The sequence below is a fragment of the Pituophis catenifer genome, unplaced genomic scaffold (assembly GCF_029215685.1).
Source record: "Pituophis catenifer annectens isolate HBS135680 unplaced genomic scaffold, rPitCat1.0.hap2 SCAF_10, whole genome shotgun sequence".
NCBI lineage: Eukaryota > Metazoa > Chordata > Lepidosauria > Squamata > Colubridae > Pituophis > Pituophis catenifer.
In genome coordinates, this window is record NW_027256890.1 from 9,362,250 (window position 1) to 9,383,329 (window position 21,080).

Below are 21,080 nucleotides of genomic sequence, written 5' to 3' on the forward strand. Positions count from 1 at the left end.
AACTCCTAGAAGGGTGAACATGCTTGCAGGGAACTCTGGGGGTTGTGGTTTTGAACCTCTGAGGGGACGGGGTTAGGCAGTCATCTCATATCCACCAGTTTTGTAAATTATGAGGTTACTTTTAAAACTGGATTGTTTGGACTGCTTAAATATCAAGTGGCTGGGGGAGTTCCATGAAGGATCTGCACCAAAGGGTCTTCCATTTTGCCCTATTGAGCTGCATAGTCTCAAACATGATAGCCAAAGTATTTTGTAAATGGCCAGCAGAGGTTCATTCAATTCATATTAGGTCCAATATATCCATATATTCCATATTTACATATATCAAACCATTTTTGAATAGGCATGAATATGATTGCATATTCTTTATCGAATGTGTAATTTCTAGTATATGTGGCGTAAGGAATAATGTATTAAAACTGTACCGATAGAAGCATTTCTTAAAAAAAGACAGAATATGGTAACAGAATAACAGAATTGGAAGAGGCCTGGGAGGTCTTCTAGTGACTAGTCCAACCACCTGCTCAGGCAGGAAACCCTATACTATTTCAGATAAATGGTTGTCCAATCTCTTCTTAAAAACTTCCAATGTTGGATAACTCACAACTTCTGGAGGCAAGTTGTTCCACTGATTAAATGTTCTAACTGTCAGGAAATTTCTCTTTAGTTCTAGGTTGTTTCTCTCCTTGATTAGTTTCCATCCGTTGCTTCTAGTCCTGCCTTCAGGAGCTTTGAAGAATAGCTTGACCCCCTCTTCTTTGGGGCAGCCCCTGAGATATTGGAAGACTGCTATGTCTCCCCTAATCCTTCTTTTCATCAAACTAGACATACCCAGTTCCAGCAACTGTTCTTTATATGTTTTATCCTCCAGTTCCCTAATCATCTTGGTTGCTCTTCCCTGCACTCTTTCTAGAGTCTCCACATCTTTTTTACATCGTGGTGACCAAAACTGGATATGGCATTCCAGGTGTGGCCTGACCAAGGCCTTATAAAGTGGTATTAACACTTCACGTGATCTTGATTCTATCCCTCTGTTAATGCAGCCTAGAACTGTGTTGGCTTTTTTGGCAGCTGCAGCACACAGCTGGCTCATATTTAAATGGTTGTCCACTAGGACTCCAAGGTCCCTCTCACAGTTACTACTATTGAGCCAGGTACCATCTATCTATATCATCTATATACTATAGCTTTGCATTTGGTTTTTCTTGCCTAAATGTAGCGCCTTACTTTTTTCACCAAGAAATTCTATTCTGTCAAAAGATGTGCCTTTAATGAACAGTTAATGGCCAGAAGTCAATTGACAGAATAAATGAATATCTCAAAGCTGATTTTAGTACAGAGGTCCCCAATGCCTGCCTACTGGACTGCAGCATGCCAGAAACCGGGCCGCACAAACAAGCTAAGCCTTATCCATGGGATGCAGGCAGCATGCAAAACCAGATCCCTTCCAGTCCATGGAAAAACCTCTCCACTGAACCGGTCCCTGGTACCCAAAATGTTGGGGGCAGGACTGTTTTAGTATGTTTTGTCTGTAGCTTCCTTTGTCCAATTGTAAATTGCAGGTGAATAGGATAGTACAAAACATAATAAACAAAGTCAACACAACTTTCCATTCTTGTAACAAAAACTGCTGCTGTGTTGTTTCACTTGAGAGACTCGTAACAGTCTAAAAATCACCAAAATAATGTTGTAATAATGATGCAAGCCAAGCCCCCAAGAACAGCTCAGCTTAATGGCTGGCATTATGGTAAAACTGTTTTTTTTAAAAAAAAAAAAAATTAAGACAGATCTGAACAGTCATAGGAAGTTGCAGAGAACTTGGGACGCGTCAAACCTTTTCCAACAATATTCCAACAATATATAATATTCAATATATGCTTTTTGCAGGTTCCACGAGAGTTAACAGAGATCAACTTTCAGAGACAAACATTTATTAAGTTTGGTTGAGCAGGCTGATTGCTTATGTATTAATGTAGAATGCTGTCATCTGTAAACACCTAATATAAACTTTGATATACACAGTACGCAACTTCGGATGCACCTAAAGTGGCCCAAACTGTAATTCTAATTTCCTAATGAACAGTCTTACCAAGCTCAATGGAATTTTGGATCAGAGAAACAAATTAACTAACTATGGATCAAGTGGAGACCATAACGCCACATCCTTAACAGAAAAGAAATCTTACTTGTTTTAGCATATATACATAATGATTGGCCCTTTAAGAATCCACCCAAAAGACTTTCTCGCCCTTGCAGGAAGTAAAAATTAAAATTAAAGTCACCCCAAGACTAAAACAGCAAGACTCCCAACAAAAATGCTTCAAAAGGCAAACAAAAATTATTTGGAAAAAAGTAAAGGGAAATATACCAAAACGAAATTTTAATGTTTGATTCGTTAACAAGAGCACTGCTGCCAAAATACAACAGAGCAAAAAAGAAAAAAAAAAGATGGAACAGCTAAGAACACGCTTTATTCTCCCCCAATGAAATGTTCTCTTTGCTGGGGAGAATTTCATTGAGCATAATTAGAGGTAACTTTTTTTGTTGTTGTTTCAGCTCCAGCTATGTGGCACTTAAGACAATCATTTGTGCACAGAAAGCTTTTAACAGTCATGCGAGGAAGAGACACAGTTGTCATTTTAGAACAAGGTAAAATTTTTCACCAAGGGCAGTGGGGGGAAGAGGGAAAAGTGTCAATGAGGCACCGCACTGGAACAGAACATCTAGTAAACTCCACACTGTACAGTTTCAGAAACAAATACTTGAAGAGCTATCATTAAAAAAAAAAAAGGCAGAATATTGATGAAACAGAACCAAGGGTTCTGTTCATTTCGTGGGCCCCGGGTTGGGGGTGGTGGTGTCTCGATAATGCAATTTAAATCAGCTGACTGAACAAGAGGTCCAGAGTTATAAATTCTGGAAGCATTACGGGAAGAGGGGGGGAACGTTACAGGAAATAAAAGGCGAGATGCCGACATGCTGTGGAAATACAGTTGTTCTCACTTTCTTATTTTAAAGATGCAGTGTTCCTTCCCCCCCTTCCCCCCCCCCCTCCAGAGCCACCACATACATACATTCAAAAGAAAGGTACCGAGTGAGGATTCTTCGTATTTGGGTGGAGTTTATGGTGTTCACAAAAATTTCTCTGCTAATCCCCCTGGATGCGTTTCCAGAAAAAGAAACCCATCAAAGATTTCGTATGAAAGTTCATTTTTGCTGGGTTGAAAAACGACCGAAATTCTAAGGTCGGCGGGGATTATGTCCTGTTCAAATCAACCAGATTGGCTTCTGGGTAAGCAGATGCAGCTTGCAAATGTGGCATTGGAAATCCCAGGTGTTAACCATTCAAAGTTAAAATTGCACAAGTACCTACGATCTCTTAAAGTGGGGGGGAAAGAAGGGGAAAAGAGGTTTTTTGTTTCCCCTGCATCGTTTACCGAGATGTCTCAGCATTGAAGTGACCTGCCTTAATTTATGCCCAGAGAAGTGGGGGGGGGGAGTAAAAAGTATAAATACAGTGTATGCCTGGATCTGTCCTCTCGTACTGTGTATGTCAGTAAACATGGCAAGCTTAAAGAAGTGCAAAAGTTGTGGCAAATGCCCCTGACTTAAAAGTGCCCTCAATGTTCCTTAATTATTATTATTATTATTTTTTCCCTCTCAAATGCCGTTACAAAAATCTAGAAAAAGAAAATGATCCAAGGTACAAAATAGTCCGCCCTCCTCAAGGTCAGAAGCCAACACTGCATCTTTCAAACCAGAAAGGGGACATGGTCTACTCTTAAAACCATGTCGGCGTGTGTTTATAGAGAAAGACAGTACCTGCAAAAGATCGGTGGGGAGGGGAAGTTGGGGTTTTACACGCAGGAGTATTGGTAACGGTTCTTCAGGCATAAGAGAGAGAATCGGTTGAAGACATAGAAAGCCAGGACGGCCATAGAAATGGTCCTCCTGAATGGCTTGAAATGTTTAGGAGGCCACGTCATATGATCATAGAGAAAGATCCAGGAAGAGAATGTCTACGAAGAGTGTGCCCAGCCCTTTAATTCCTTTATCCTACAAGAAAGGGGGGAAAAAAAAAGACAAAGCGGGAACGTTTTATTGGAAAATAGAGGATACACATCAGATTTACCATTTGCCCTGAATGGTGTAGGGTTTCCTGCTTGAGCCGAGGGTTGGACTAGAAGACTTCCAAGGTCCCTTCCAACTCTGTTATTCTATTAATGGACAGAGTAGAGAGATCACACCGTACAGGTAGTCGACTTATGACTGCAATGGAGCCCAAAATTTCTGTTCCTAAGCGAGACGGTTGTCGAGCGAGTTTTGCTCCACTTTATGACCTTTCTTGCCACTGTTAAGTGAATCCCTGCAGTTGTTAAGTCGGTAACATGACTGTTGAGTGAATCTGGCTTCCCCGTTGACTTCGCTTGTCAGAAGGTCGCAAAAGGGGATCAGGTGATTCCCCGGGACGCTGCAACCGTCATAAATACGAACTAGTTGCCAAGCGTCTGGATTTTGATCATGGGGGATGGGTGGGGATGCTGCACTGGTCATAAGTTACTTTTTGTAGTGCCGTTGTTAACTTCAGACGGTCACTAAACAAATGGTTTTAAGATGAATATCTGTACAGTGTACTGGAGACTAAAAACAATATAAAATTATCTCCAGAAGCTGAGTAGAATATACCACTAGCACTAGCACTTAGACTTATATACCGCTTCACAGTGCTTTACAGTCCTCTCTAAGCAGTTTACAGAGTCAGCCTATTGGCCCCCAACAATCTGGGTCCTCATTTTACTGAACTCAGAAGGATGTCAGGACTGAACTGCTGAATTGCTGGCAGCCGGCAGTCAGCAGAATTAGACTGCAATTCTGCATTCTAACCACTGTGCCACCACGGCTCCTGAACTTCATATATTTATTAAATTTGTATGCTGCCCATCTTACTGTTGAGAGACTCTGGCTGGCTTACAACAATTTATATATAGGTAAAGGTTCCCCTTGCACATATGTGCTAGTCGTTCCCGACTCTAGGGGGTGGTGCTCATCTCCATTTCAAAGCCGAAGAGCCAACGCTGTCCGAAGACGTCTCCGTGGTCATGTGGCCGGCATGACTCAACACCAAAGGCGCACGGAACGCTGTTCCCTTCCCACCAAAGGTGGTCCCTATTTTTCTACTTGCATTTTTTACGTGCTTTCGAATTGCTAGGTTGGCAGAAACTGGGACAAATCACGGGAGTTCACCCTGTTACGCGGCAGTAGGGATTCGAACTGCTGAACTGCCAACCTTTCGATCGACAAGCTCTGAAGGCAGATCCACAAAGCATTTTTTTTAATTTAAAGCAAAATTTTGATATTTTAGCTTTTGCTGTACAAAGATTAATACAGAATATTAAAGGTGCTGTTTTCTAGGTGTATGAATTGAACTGAATACTGGACGAAATAGCAAATTATCTTTGCTTTAGAAAGGAAGGCTACATTCTCACTGGGGGGGGGGGGGAGAAATCAATAGGCATTTTAGGAAAACCAAATGAAGCCATTGCAGACTTTTGGGCTGTTTTTCTGAATTCTTTCAGATATTTTACGTGAATTTTGGAATAGCCACTTGGGGCTACTCCAAAGTAAATTCCTAAGTAAATTTTTCAAAAGCTTTTTTGGAAAGGCTTAACAATTGGCAAATCTTAACTGTGATGATATAAAATAATTTAATATTTATCAAATGATTACATTAGATGCAAAAGAAGTTGCCCGTTTCACGTAGTTCGATTAAAACACTTAATGTACCCTTATGCCATTTAGGATCTGTATCCTGGCTGGAATCTGGCAGTTTCCTCAAAAATTAGTTCTTTCAGTTTTTCCTTCGGCAAGTCATCCAGCTCCATATCAAATTTGAAAGGCGCTTCAGCTACAGGCTTTAAAAAAAAATAAAGAACAGGCCATCAGAAACATGAATGAGATTGAGGCACAAAAGGAATATGCAAATCGGAAAGTTTTTGACTTTTTAAGTGTTCCAAAGCTGCGCAGAAGACTTTGTGGTCAAAATTAAAATATGAATCTTAGAAAATAATGCATACTAAAATTACCTGCACTAGTAGTTACTCTATAAATAGGCAGTTACGGAAGTTTTACTTGGTTAACATTTATTATGATATGGTTTGGAGAGCTGGTGAGTTAAGATTTTTCACACATTTATTGATATATGCTAAGGAAAATACAGATAGTCCTCAACTTACCACAGTCTGTTTAGTGACTGTTCAAAGTTACAACGGCACTAAAAAATGTGACTTATGACCGTTTTTCATAGTTATGACTATTGCGGCATCCCCATGGTCACGTGATCAAATTCAGATGCTTGGGAACTTGTCAACTGCAGTGATTCACTTAACAACTGTGGCAAGAAAAGTCGTAAAATGGGGTAAAACTCACTTAACAAATTTCTCACTTAGCAACATAAATTCTGGGCTCAATTGTGGCCGTAAGTTGAGAACTATCTATATATAAAACAAGATTTAAGCTATAAGTACGTATTACCCTCTCTGGCTGCCAAACCTATTCAAAGCATTGAATTAAAGTGTTTTACAGTGTCAAATAGCCTCCATACCTCATCACTGGGGTCGTAATACTGTTCTAGGTAGGGGTGAGCCAAAGCTTCTTCCACTTCAATTCTCTTGTGAGGGTTGAAAGTCAACATTTTATCCAACAGATCAAGAGCTAGAAAGACAATTTTTAGAATTAGTTTGGCTTGCATTCTATTCATCCCAATGTCCATCCTTATACAGAACATGTTGAATGACGTTTAAATTTTTTCCCGTGGGGGACGTAAAATAGTTTCACAGAACCACCACAAAAGGAGAGCTCTAGTCCGAGCAGGACTTCATCTACAATAAAATCATTTACTGAAAAGAAAATAGGAAATGTTTGCATGTTTTTCAACGTATTTATTTGGAAGAGCGTAAATATGGAGGGCTAATTCTTTTGATATGAGCATTAATGAAGAAAGAGAAAGAGTAGGGACTGTTACAAATCTCAGCTCTTCCAACTTTTCCTATAACCCATGCCATGGTTTTTGCGAAACGTCAGAATCTTATTCTTTTAAATTACCTTTGGGATCAGCATTTGGAAATAATCTGTTCCAGGGAACTTTATTTTTATACGGTAGAGAAAGCAAGTAATTTCTCGCTTTCGCGTTGATTATACAGTTCAAGTCTTCTTGGGAAGGAGAGCCAAGAATTCCTGCAACATGAAGGGGAAAAAAAGGAAGAGAAATTATTGCAAAAATAAAGTAGATCAGTCTATGGGCAACTTAAATTTGCTATCGTTTGCTCAACTTCCTAGTTCCAACAAGTAAACAAAGAAAAAGGAAGAAACACCAATTAGACATGTTAAGAGTCTTTTGCCTGTATTATTTAGATGTAAAAAGGAAAATAAAATTACCAAGAATGTGGTTGAGCTGATCAAGGTAGTGTTTTCCTGGGAAGATGGGTCTGTTTGATAGCATCTCCGCCAGAATACAGCCTACAGACCAAATATCAATAGATTTGGTATATCCCTACAGACAAAATGGGGAAAAAACATTTGCTATAATGTTGTATAATTTTACAGTTCTGGAGTTTTCAAATATGATAGTTTTCAAGCACACGTCACTACTCCTACCATTTGGAGAATATTTTAGACTTTACACTTAGGATTTCTTGAAGCATTACAAAAACGCACTATAAAAAATATTTGTTTATACAACTCCATAAACCGCTATACCTAAAGTTAAATTACTTGGAATCCAGAGGACTTGTTTCAAGACATAGATATTAAATAACAACTTTAAATGGATAATATGTTATCCAGCTTTGAGCCTACAAACAAACAAACACGTATATGCACAAAAAAAAACAAACCCTGACAATATTCTAGAAAAAAAGTACTGTTTATAAAACAGAAAGCACCATTTTACGATCTGCAAAGTTAAACTAATATTTTACATAAACTAGGCCTGAGATGGCGAACCTATGGCATGCGTGCCAGAGGTGGCACGTAGTCCTCTGTGGGCACGCATGCCGTCGCCAGCTGCTCTTCTGGTTTCTGGCATGCACATGCGCGCCTGCCGGTTAGTCTTTGCAAGCACCGGAGCATGGCCCCAAAACAGGCCATTTTTTGGCCAAAAACAGCCCCCAAAACGACTTGAAAACAGTCCGAAAAATGGCTTGAAAACGACTCAAAAACAAGCATGTGTCCGCCGGCCAGCTGGTCTTCGCACAAGCACGCGTGTTCCAGTTTGGGCACTCAATGCTGAAAAGGTTCATCATTACTGAACTAGGCTCACTCAGTTAAACAGGACTAATAATGGATTTCCATGGTTGACTTGATTTGGATCGAACAACTCTGTTATAATATTAAACACAAAACATTTCAGCTCTCACCTTAGAATTCAGCATGATTTCAGGAGCTCTGTACCAACGCGTAGCTACGTATTCTGTTAGGAAACCAGTGTGGTCATGGTCTGGATCTGCCACACGAGCCAAACCAAAGTCACATGTCTATTATGGGATAGAAGAAAAGATTGTTGTTGTTTTTAGAAAGAGTAGGGGTTTTTCTTTCGAGTCAGCAAAATTCATTTTTTTTTTAAAAAAAAGGTAAATTTTAGGGGGATATCTTCCACAAGGGGGAAAAGGCTTCAGAGATGGCAGTGTTATAATATCTGAGCGGCTGCACAAGGAAGAGAGGGTTGGGGGGGAGGGGGTCAACCTATTTTCCAAAGCCCCAGAATGCAAGACAGGAAACAATGGATGGAAACTAACCAAGGGGAGAAGCAGCCTAGGACTAAGGAGAGGTTTCCTAACCTCTCCGAGCAATCAACCAATGGAACGGCTTGCCTCCAGAAGCTGTGGGTGCTCCAACACTGGAGGCTTTTAAGAAGAGACTGGACAGCCATCTGTCTGAAATGGAATAGGGCCATGACGGCAAACCTATGGCACATGTGCCACAGGTGGCACGCAGACCCCCTCTCTGCGGGCACTCCAGCCGTCGCCCCAGCCCAGCTCCACTGTGTATGTGTGCGTTCTTCCCGCTGACCACTGGTCTTTGGGTCTCTGCCGCGCATGCGCGGGGAGCAGGGGGCATGTGGGGGACGCACATGTACATGTGCAGGGGGGGCGCATGCATGGGGGGTGCTCGCATTGCATTTTGGGGGTTCAAAATGGAAGCCAAAATGGCGCAGGGCACCATGCGAGGCCCCCCCCCGTGCCCCGTTTTAGGCCTGGAAAATCTCCTGCACCAACCTGGACGCCAAAATGGGGCATGGGGGCACCGCACAAGGCCTCCCGCACCCTGTTCTGGGCCTGGAAAGCCTCCTGCACCAACCTGAAAGCCGAAATGGGTTACGGGGGCACCATTTGAGGCCCCCCATGCCCCGTTTTGGGCGTGGAAAGCCTCCTGCACCAACCTAGAAGCCAACACGGGGCGTAGGAGGGCAGGGCGCACGCACACAAATGCATGGGGGATGCACACGCATGCACAGGGGGGTGCTCACAATGCATTTTGGGGGTTTGCACACGCCTTGGGCACTCAGCATCAAAAAGGTTCACCATCACTGGTATAGGGTCTCCTGCTTGAGCAGGGGGCTGGACTAGAAGACCTCCAAGGTCCCCCTTCCAACTCTGTTATTTTGTATTCTGTAACCCGTTGAGCTGTCTCCAAAAAGCTAAATACAGACCTTGAGATCACAAGTAGTGTTTAGCAGCAAGTTGGACGGTTTGAGGTCCCTGTGCAATACGTTGGCTGAATGGATGTATTTCAGTCCTCTCAAAATTTGGTAAAGGAAGTAACAAATGTGATCGTTGCTGAGATGTTGAGTCTTTAAGAGTTTGTAAAGATCTGTTTCCATGAGATCTTGCACAATGTAGCTGAAAATTGAATTAAGGCAACAAAACCAACACATGTTTTATATCGGATAATGTAATTTGGCCGAGCTTCCGAGATGTTTAAATTACGTGGCCAAGGGGATGCTGCAACGGTCATCAGTGTGGGAAATGGTTCTAAGTCACCTTTTTCAGAACCGTTGTTAACTTCAAACGGTCAAGTAAGCGATGCATATAATAATAACCATTATTTTACTTTAACACAAAGAGGAAAAGAGGACGGCAATGAGAATAGGAGGAGGTAGGGTTTTTAAAAGGATACACGTCTTTCATCTGATCAATAGTTGAAGCCCTAATGATGTCGTTGATCCCAATAATATTTTCATGCTTGAAACGCAACAGGATTTTGATCTCTCTCAGGGTTCTCTGACAGTAAGTCTGGTGTTCGAAAGGGCTGATTTTCTTGATCGCCACCCGAACTCTGTTCAAATTATCATAGGCTGAACTGGGGGGAAAAATGTGATAAAATGAACTCAACAATCGACAAAACAAGAGACTTTTTAAATAATGTAGCAGGATCTCCACCTTGTCTTCCAATCAACGTTTGGTTAAGTTTCAACATTAAAAAGCTTCCTTTGATGCTGACGACCACAAAAATTGCCGAGCACCCGTTTCTCCTCTAAATCTTTGCCCATATTTTGTTCCTTCTCTATATCGTCATATGACTTTCTTCTCAGCAATATAATAGATGGTCCCAAAAGAAATGTTGCTTAAAACAAAGAGTAGGTTCCAGCATTATAGACACTGAGATTGCAAAATTGTCCACCCATTTCTTTTCACACGATCTTGCCTAATTTCAGAGACAGTAAGGATTGTAGGGTTGTGTTAAAGGGGTGGGTTGTGGACTAAGGACACTAAAGGGGAAGTGGGGTCCTCCAAATCAGGAGACCCCAATACCCATTCACCATTTTTAGGGCAGAGGGGGCTGTTAGGAGGAAGAAGATTCTAACTAATTTGGATGCTATTATCTCCAGCACATGTAACATGAATCAAACGCACCGAAATATTCACTTTAATGTCTGTTGCAAAACTTAAGATAATTTAGACAATGTTGCCTATCTCTGTAAATATACTGTTATTATGGGATACAATGGTAAAGAGATTTTTTTAAAAAAACGTGCTACAATTTTTATTTACAGACCCCTCACATCCTGGACATAAAACGGTTTCAACTCCTACCCTCAAAACGACGCTATAGAGCCCTGCACACCAGAACAACTAGGCACAAAAACAAGTTTTTTCCCAAACGCCATCACTCTGCTAAACAAATAATTCCCCCAACACTGTCAAACCAGTTACTAAGTCTGCACTACTATTAATCTTCTCATCGTTCCTATCACCCATCTCCTCTCACTTATGACTGTATGACTGTAACCTTGTTGCTGGTATCCTTAAGTTTTATATTGACCGTTTCCTAATGTGATTTGATTGCTTACTTGTTCCCTATGACTATCATTAAGTGTTGTACCTTATGATTCTTGACGAATGTATCTTTTCTTTTACGTACACCGAGAGTGTATGCACCAAGACAAATTCCTTGTGTGTCCAATCACACTTGGCCAAAAAAGAATTCTATTCTATTCTATTCTATTTTGCAAAGGATAGTAATAAACAAGTGGGACTTTTCCTGTGGATCTGGATACATTAATCCAGCCCCCGCTCCCCCCATTTGCCTTCCTTGTTGTTCTGTTGACAATGGCTCATTTTCTGCTCTGGTGGTTTTTCAACACTGACAAGCACCAATATGTAAGCTTATCTGAATCTTGAAAAGTTTAAGGAATGTGTTCTTAGAAAAGGAGCAAGATTATTGCTTTGTCGACCCAGTTCTTGCTGTTGCTTGGCAACCACACTTAATTTAGTTTAAATTTCACTCCAGATTTCAAGCCTAATAATAGATGATTACTGATTCGGTTTTCAACGGAAAGACAACTCCTATAGTCTAACAGAACCATTCCAATAACGCAGAAGACAAAAAGGAATTGAAGCAAAATTTGGCTGAGATTCTCGGTCTCTGTTCTTCTTCCCAGCAGGGTCATTCAGCAGGATCTATTCAAACAGGCTAAATGAACTATTTCTAGATAACCATTATACCAATTGTAAATCAGATTGCCTTTTCCTCCTGTATCACCTATTACAGATGTAAGTCTGGAGCCAGGCACTTTCTTTGCAAGGATCTTTGTGAGTTTGCAGGCAACCTTCCTGATTAAAGAGGTTAAAAATGCTTTAAGTAAACAAAACAACTGCAGCAAAGAAATTAAAAGACGCTTGCTCCTGGGGAGGAAAGCTATGGCAAATCGAGACAGCATACTAAAAAGCAGAGATATCACCCTGCCAACAAAAGTGCGTATAGTCAAGGCTATGGTTTTCCCAGTTGCAATGTATGGCTGGAAAAGTTGGACCATAAGGAAGGCTGAGCGCCAAAGAATGGAGGCCGTGGAACTCTGGTGCTGGAGAAGATTCCTGCGAGTCCCTTGGACTGCAAGGCGATCCAACCGGTCAGGTCTAGAGGAGATCAACCCTGACTGCTCTTTAGAAGGCCAGATCCTGAAGAGGAAACTCAAATCCTTTGGCCACCTAATGAGAAGGAAGGACTCACTGGAGAAGAGCCTAATGCTGGGAATGATTGAGGGCAAAAGAAGAAGGGGACGGCAGAGAACGAGGTGGCTGGATGGAGTTCCTGAAGCAGTTGGTGTGAGCTTAAATGGACTCCAGAGGATGGTAGAGGACAGGAAGGCCTGGAGGAATGTTGTCCATGGGGTCGCAATGGGTCGGACACGCAACTAACAACAACAAAAACAAAACAACAACAAAAATTTAACCCTGGAGGAATTCAGGAAGGATTAAACCGAGCCTGGTTTTATCCTCCACTTTTACTTTTTAGAGATAAAGAATATTTCCCCATGAAGTTAACCCAATTAGAAGGAAGAGAACTGTCTAGCAACAGATTTATAAGTGATAATCTGGAAGAGAAAACTAATGGAATAAGAAATCCATTATCAAAAGCTAAAGAAAGTTATTAGGAAACAAGAACTTTAGATGTCTATGATGTGTGTGCAAATCAGGTGGATCACACACTGACATGAAATAAAAGGCTGACACCTAAGAATAATTAATTTTTATATTCCTGACGAAGGGGAAGAGGATAATAATAATTAAACCTGCATGGTGCCCAACTCTTGTTGACTTTGGGTGGGTCATAACAACCAAGCAAAGAAATTAATGTTTCATAACCTTTCTCAAACAGATACTCTCTCCAAACCAGTATACAGGGATCTGATTCCCAGAATTCCTTGGAAAGGCGGCCAAAGGTATTACCTAGATCAAAGATCGGAGTACAATCTGTTTGACTGGTTAGGAAAGAAATTCATTCTCTTTGTCGCTGAGCAACAAATCACTGGTTTGGCAGTGCACCTGTGTCAAGGAGTGATTCTGCTTTTAAAGGTTCAGGATCACAACCTTCTCGGGATCCCAGGTAAATGGTCATTCTTGCTTCACAATTTATGATTTGCCCATTAACCTGAAAACATTAAGGTCTTCATAGGATATCCCAAAGATTATTTCAATAGCCCTGCGTGAGAGTTGGTCAATGCATCTGCGGAGTGCCCTATTTCAGGAAGACCGCACTAGGAACTGGAAGAATTCCCACTGGAAAGTTTTAATTCTTCATTAAAGAATGGATCCCATAGGGCAAATCAGAATTTTAAGGCTATGGTGGCTATTTGAGAGAGATGGGGTTTCTCTGTATTCCAGGCTACTGAAAAGTTTAAAAGAACGTATTTTTATCCTTTTCACCTAACTAGGAAATAAGGTAGCCTGTGAGAAGCGCTCGTCATCAACTTTATTCTTAGAAAGAGAAAAGAACAAAACAAAAACAAACTCAGAGCATAAACTGAGAGCAGAGGTGGAGCAAATATAGGTTTTGGCAGAAAGAAGACAAAGAAACGACTATTATTAGAGCGAGCAGAGACCAGACGGTGTCTGGAATGTAACAGAGGAAAAAGGGACACAAGCGGGCAGCTTCAATCACATTTCTTTCAAAGAAATTCAGAAGCTTGGGAATCTCAGCCTTTGCAAATAGAAGGGATGAGCAGTACAGGCAGTCCTCGATTTACGACCACACTTGAGCCCAACGTTTCTGTTGTCAAGCGAGGCATTTGTTAAGGGAGCTTTGCCCCATTTTACGACCTTTCTTGCCACAGTTGTTAAGTGTACTTAACAACTGTACTTAAGTTAGTAACCCGGTTGTTAAGTGAATCTGGCTTCCCCTTTGACTTTGCTGGTGAGAAGGTTGCAAAGGGGGATCACATGACCTTGGGACACAGCAACGGTCGTAAGTATGAACCAGTTGCCAAGCATCTTAATTTTGATCACATGATCATGGGGAGGCTACAAAGGTTGTAACTGTGAAAAACAGCCATAAGTCACTTTTTTCAACGCCGTTGTTAGCTTTGAACGGTCACTAAATGAACTGCTGTTAAGTCGAGGACTACCTGTAATCGTGATTTCCTGAATCTAGAGCCAAAGAAAGGGATGAGTTAAAGACAGAAGTCTTGATACTACTGTATTATTTCAGTGGCCATGCTTAAAAGCATTAATGTTTGAAAATCCGACTGATTGTTCTCAAGACTGCAGACTTCCTCTTCACTCTTCCTGCAGGTAGGAACCTATAGAAGCACTTACCTTTCTTAAAAAAAAAGCCAGAATTACACCTGCCATTTCCTTCTTTAAATGAAGCAGGTAGCAGCCAACTTCAAATTCTAGTTTCGCATTATATCTTGCTGGTCAAGGGATAAGGTGAGATCTGTGTTCCGAAGCAACATTAAGCTTTTTCATTCCTAAAAGATTCAGTGTTACCCACTTGAGAGAAAAAAAAATTAAAATCCCAAGATAAGCTTGAAAAAAATCAGATAGAGAACGCTGGCACGGTCGTTGGTGAATGTTAGGCCAGGATTCTGAAGAATTATGGCTTGGTATTTTCTGCAAGACAATCCAGAGAAGGCAGTTTCCTATGTTCCTAAGTTACAAGCCCCGAAGCGTAGGCAGAATTGACAGGAGAAATAACATATTAAAGATGACTGCAGAATCAGTACACTGCACCTCGAAAAAACAGACATCGAAGGAAGGAATGAAATGGTGACCAGGCTACAAAAAAAGGACTACAAAAAGACAAAATTTTGTAGAAGGGATTCTAGGAAAGTCATTAGGGTTGAATATCAGAATATGGTTTGCCGAAGTATATTTTTTAAAAAATCTGTCCCAGAGAAAACTGGAAGAAGATGGTTCAAAAAGGTGAACGCGAATGCTGAATCACCAAGGCACAAGAATGGAAAGTAAGTCAGAGAGAGAGAAAGAAAGGGAGAAAGCCACAAGAGGTCTAGAATGAAAGTTGAATCTGGCAATGTGCCAGTAACTACGCAGAAGAAAAAAATACAGATTAAAGTTTCAGCAGTGGGAAAAGATAACCACCCAAGGCTGAGCCTGGCAAGACTTTGCCAGGGAACTCTGCTATCAGTCAGGTAAGATTGTAAAGACTGCCCAAAGGGAAAGGAAAAATCATCAAAGGCTGCGTTTTCTTCCTATTAAGCCACCATTCGCTTAACCACGACTTATTATTAAACCACAAGTGATTGGGTTTGCACAACATGCTAAGAAGAAGAAAAAAAACCTTTTGGCTTTGCAATGTTAGATGAATCTAGCCGTGGTAAAGGAAGGAAACTGTGTGTTGAAGAAAGAAATTATAGAGAAAACCAGAGGATAAATTTAGTATCCAAACCAGCAGTGTTTTCCAGCTTTAGTGAAATCTTTTTGGTCTGCCTGGACTAGCATGTTCATTTGACATTGAAATGGACATACAAACCTGGATAGGGATCTGGGTAAGAGAAACTTTTGGTCATTGTTTTTTAGCATACACTGGCAACCTCACTAGTGCGAGGTCTCAGATATGAGTCTAGCAAAGATGTTCAACATTCTGAACACTTTTTCATGGAACGGAAGCATTAATAACTTGACTCCGAATCAGGATGTTCACATGCTTATAATCTGCTGAAAAGTATATAAACCACGGCTGTTTTAAATTCTCACTAATCTGCATACACAGAATTTTTCTTAAATTCCTGTCTTAGCATCAGCTAACAGTCGCAGCTGACTGCCATATACCTATACTTCAGGTTTTAAACTAAATCTCAGAGTTTTCACAGAAATAAAGTACAATACCTATAACACACAGAATTGTTTGTATAATAGAATCACGATTCTTTCAGTTAACTGTTATTAATGCTGAATTTTCTTCAACATTTCTGTTACCTGATTTGAAATTTTAGTAAGACAAATCTATCCATGGGTTAGTCAAGTAGTCAAACAGCTGTTAAGTATAAAGACGTTAGAATTTTAAAAATGAATTACCGTCTAGCTCATTATGCTGGATCGGAAAAAGGCAATTCCCCAGCGGAAGATCTGAGCACTTATGCCAGCTTGCATTGATTTAAAAAAAAAAAAAAGTTAAGAGCTGAGCAGTCTTTTTCAAGAGGAAAACAATTAACTAAAAGACCTTAATGTAAAGTAGGCTCTGCATACGCTATGAACAGAACACTTTCCTGCCTAACCCTCTGAACTGATATTGGTGTAATAGATCCTGCACCATGTGACGGCAGGCACTTAATTGACAAGCGTTAAATTCTGACTTCAGACTGGCTAGTCCATACAACACAGGAGACCCCAACAGAGGAACAGAGCCTTGTTGAATGTCAGTTGAAAAGGAGCAGCACCAGCTGTGTTAAGCACAAAGCCTTCACAACACAAACCTGTAATATATCACTTGCCCCCTCGCTGGCTCTAGTAACTAGAAAAGGCTCTGTTCCCTGCTCTCGCAGCTTCCTGTACCCAAATTTTTAAAATTATATAAGACCCAACAAGCTATCCATCAAAGCCCCCTACAAAAAAAATTTGCCGTTTTTCGTATTTGGCCTAGTCTCCTACTGTAATTCAAACAATATACAATACGTTTTCATTCAAACCCAACTGAAGATACTATCTGATTTCATCAAGCGCAGGCATGGCAAACAGCGATTTAAGGAAGAGACAAAAGATGATACCCCATGAGCAACAAACAGTAAAATAGACTTAAGAATAGCTGAGCTCTGGGTCTTTGCTCCCACACACCCCTTAGCTTAGTATGTAGTGAAGGATCAGATGTTCTTCTGGTATCTTCCTGGTGTCTTCCTGGACACCCCAGAAAATTCACACATGAAGTGTATTAAATAATACCTGGCATACATTTACTCTACATATGTAACACAGGCACCCTTATACAGACACAGACTGTACTCACATTTCACCTTTGCTATGAACAGTATGGTTAATAATTAATATCTGACATTAAATATCATATTTAGATTGTATAGACGGCAACAGCATAAAGTGGTTTGCTGAAACTATAGCAGGCAAAGAAACTTGGGCTTGTGGGTGTTTTATTAAGTAATCCGGTAGAGGAGATAATAACTTAGATCTTTGTAGCTGCTATAATACCAATAATAGGCATTATATTTTATTTGTGGCAGCAGAGTCTCATTAAATTTTGGGAAAATATGCATAGGATCAAAATGAGAATTTGAAATATATGCGTCCCGAGGCAAGACTCACTATTTTAGGTTTCGATTGCCTAAAAAAAATGCTTCCCCAAGGAATTTGGCACAATTAAAATATAAGGCATAAAATGTATTCCCGGTACATAAACGGCATAATGAAATGTCAGATATCGATTCCTTTGGAAAATAATGGGAACTCAGGAGAGAAATCAGAAGAAATGACTGCTTTAAATAAATAAATCACTGATATACATCAATGCACACCTATTTTGACTGCTTTACATAATATTATGAGGCACCCTAAATGCCTCATTGAGGGAGAATAGGCAAAACAAATGCGTTGTTTTTTTTAACAGTCAATGCTGCAATCTTAAGGATATTTTAACCAGGAGTTAACAAGTTTGAACCTGGTTGGTTTCATTCCCAAATAAAAATGCCCAAGATTGCTCTGCAGTCTCCAAGCTTTTGACTTCAACCTTAATAGATTTTAAATGCAATCTAGGCACCCAACTACATTTGCATTTGATGTATGTAGAGTGTCTTGGCTAGCCAAGAACAGAACATTAGCCTGATGTGACAGTGAATGTGTTGACTTTTGAATAGGGAGACCCTGTTGCATACTCAGCCATGAAAACTGTTGGGGTGACTCGGGGCCAGATGTTCTTTCTTTCTCGGCCCAGCTCACTGGGTGATTGCAGAGGGGGGGAGCTGGGTCTAGGCTGCCTTTTGCTTCTGTGGGAGATACAGAACAAAACAGAAACCCACAAACAGGCGACAGGTTTGCAATTAAAAAAGGCTGCGGCAACCATAACTCGAGTTTGTCAGGATGGGTCACAGCCCCAAAGAAGCTGGGATCCTTTGAAGATGGTGTGGGCTGCTGTTGCCCTTGTCACTTAAAATATGAAAGTGGAGAAGCAGATCTAGAAAATCCTGGTGGCCTTCAGACTCCATTCTCATCATCTACCACCACCATGGGAAGGCCCTTTGATTCCGTGGGCAGCGATGGGAGTTGTGGTCCAACCTGGCTAAAAGGTAGCAGTCAAGGCCCCAATCCTCTCTCCAAGGATGGACCACCATCCTCATCATCCACTGCCAGTACTGGAAGGTTCTCTGCTCTCTGGGGCAACTGATGGGAGCTGAGGTCCAATCCATCTGGAAGGCAGCACTCTTGGCCTCCAATCTCTCAATTTGAATCCCCATCCCCATCATCCACTGACAATATAAGGAGGAGCTCTGGTCCTTGGGGTAGTGATGGTTCTTGTGGTCTGACTTGTCTGTAAGGCAGTATGCACGCACAGCCCCCAATCTAGAGCAATGGGAATTGTGATCCAATCTGTCTGGAAGGCGGAACAAAGGCTCTCCAGCCTTCCCCTCCTGGACCCCCATCCCCATCATCCATCACTAAGACAGAAAGGCTCTCGGGTCCATGGGTCAGCAATGGGGGCTATGCTCCCACCTGTCTGGAAGGCAATGCACTGTCCGGCCTCAACCTACAGCCCCATCATCCACTGCTACGTAGCATGAGAAGGCTGGGAAAGCGATGGGAATTGTGGTCCAATGTGTCTGGAAGGAGGAGTGCTCTCCAGTCCCTGTCTGGCAAGCAACGCACCCAGCCCCCCCCCCGATTCCCATCATCCACTATCAGCTTGAGAAGGCTGGGAGTTGTGATCCAATATGTCTGGAACATAGGGCTCCCCACCCTTCCTCTGCTGGACCATCCTCATCATCCACTATGAAGACCGACAGGTCTGGAAAGCAATGCACCCATGCTCTTCCTAGATACCCATCATCCACTACCAGATGGGGGAAGGCTGAGGCAACGATGGGAATCATGATCCAACCTGTATGGTTGGCTCCACACCTCCCCCCCCCGCCTGGACCATCATCCCCATCATCCCCCACCAGGATAGAAAACCACTTGCAGTCCCTGTCTGCAAAACAACGCACCCAGCCTCCACCTAGATACCCATCATCCCCTACCAGATGAGGGAAGGCTGGGACAGCGCTGGGAGTCATGGTCCAACCTGTCTGGACGGCTCCCCCTCTCTTCCCCTGCCTGGACCACCCTCTCCATCATCCACCACCACGACCCGAAAAATCTGGAAAGCAATGCGCCCAGGCTCCTCCTAGATACCCATCATCCACTACCAGATGGGACAAGGCTGGGAGTCATGGTCCAACCTGTCTGGATGGCTCCCCATCTCCTTCCCGCACCCCCCTGGACCACCATCCCCATCATCCACCCCCAGTTGATGGGAGCAGTGGTCCCACCTGTCTGCAGTGCGCCCCGCCCCGCCTGCAGCCAGACTCCCACCCCCATCATCCCCACCCACCCCCCGCCTTCCTTACCAGACCATCCCGTAAGCCCCTTCCCCGATATAGGAGAGGTTGGTGTAGCGAGGCCCCACGTCGAAGACCTGCCCGCGCACCATCTCCGGGACCCCGGCAGGGCTCCCACAGCTGCCCGCGGCGGCCCCCGACACCGCCGCCATGTTGGTATCCGTGAGGGGAGGCGAGGCTGAGGGGAAAGGGGCGCCGACCGGCCGGCGGGCGGGGAGAAAAGGAGGCGGGAAGCCCACCCTTCGCCTTTCCGGGGCTCGCTCCGGTCAGAAGAAGCGAAGGAGGAAAGGCTGCCAAGGGAAAGGCGACGCAGAGACGCCCCCAGCCCCCGCCAAAAAAAACACGGCCGACGCGCAACCCCGCCAACCGCCCTCTGAGAGAAGCTTCTGAGGGAAAACGGGGCGGGGCTGGAAACTTGACGAACCGCGCACGCGCACTCGCCGGGAGGGGTGGGTTGGGAGAGCGGGCCGGGCTCGCGCTCTGCGATTGGTTGGGCTGAGGGTGGGGGGGGAGAGAGAGAGAGAGAGAGAGAGAGGCGTGGCGCGCGCGCGCGCGGGGAAGGAGGGGCTTAGATGATTGGATGAAGGCGGGGTTTAGGGGGGGTGGAGAGGGTGCCGCAGCCTGAGGGGCGTGGCCTAGGGGAAAAGCGGCGGAGGACGTGAACGAAGGGGGCGTGGCCACGGAGGCGGGGTTTTGCAGAAGGAAAAGGTGGGGGGGAGGAGGAGGAGAATCTGTAAATCACGTGGTTTCCCTTTTATTTATTTATATTTTTTCCCTTGCCATTCGTAATTTGCAATTTTATTTCTTATTTCTACCTCCGAAATTGCATTGGCCTCCCACGAATGAGTTTGCTTTTCTGGAAATGTGGTGCTGCTCTGAGAAAGAAGGAGATCCAGATGTGCATTTTCGAAGCACCCTAAGAGGGTGAGATTTCTGCAGAGTTGAGGAAGAATAATTTTTCGGTTTAAGAATTTTTTTTAAAAAAAAAAGAAGGCTAGCCCCTGCTCCGAGCAATGCATTAATAAATAAATCGATATCTTTTTTTATATATTTAACATTTATTAAATGTTTATGCTGCCTCTCTTCGTTTTCTTGCAGACGTTTCATTACCCAAATTAAGTAACATCATCAGTGCTAAGAGAATGGAATTGGGGGGGGAGGAGGAGGAGAAGAAGAAGAAAAGAAGAGGAGGAGGAGGAGGAGGAAGGAGAAAGGGAGGAGGAGGAGGGGGAGGAGGAGAGGAGAG

The 21,080-nt window shown here is 42.8% G+C and overlaps 1 protein-coding gene across 2 annotated transcripts; it reads right to left on the bottom strand.

Moving 5' to 3' along the window:
• Nucleotides 1-2,363: 2,363 nt before the first annotated feature.
• MAPK1 (mitogen-activated protein kinase 1) lies at nt 2,364-20,191 on the bottom strand. Of its 2 annotated transcripts, none has more exons than XM_070951286.1 (9): nt 19,844-20,191; nt 10,174-10,356; nt 9,707-9,896; nt 8,415-8,531; nt 7,435-7,549; nt 7,102-7,233; nt 6,602-6,711; nt 5,785-5,912; nt 2,364-4,049 (listed from the first exon to the last, which is right to left on the bottom strand). In XM_070951286.1, the coding sequence occupies exons 1-8, from the start codon at nt 19,984-19,986 to the stop codon at nt 5,796-5,798; spliced, it is 1,107 nt and encodes a 368-aa protein (XP_070807387.1). In that variant the 5' UTR covers nt 19,987-20,191; the 3' UTR covers nt 2,364-4,049; nt 5,785-5,795. The 2 variants fall into 2 exon arrangements, with proteins under 2 accessions (XP_070807387.1, XP_070807385.1); XM_070951284.1 differs by having other exon boundaries at nt 2,364-4,056.
• Between the last annotated feature and the right edge of the window lie 889 nt (nt 20,192-21,080).

What these genes read in the sequence shown, in the direction of transcription:
- MAPK1 (XM_070951286.1), bottom strand. Translation starts at nt 19,986, where the DNA reads ATGGCGGCGGTGTCGGGGGCCGCCGCGGGCAGCTGTGGGAGCCCTGCC. An exon ending in GGGGCTTACGGGATGGTCTG is followed by an intron (nt 10,357 to 19,843) that starts GTAAGGAAGGCG and finishes TTTTCCCCCCAG; the next exon opens with TTCAGCCTATGATAATTTGA. An exon ending in ATTGATCAGATGAAAGACGT is followed by an intron (nt 9,897 to 10,173) that starts GTATCCTTTTAA and finishes TTCAATTTTCAG; the next exon opens with CTACATTGTGCAAGATCTCA.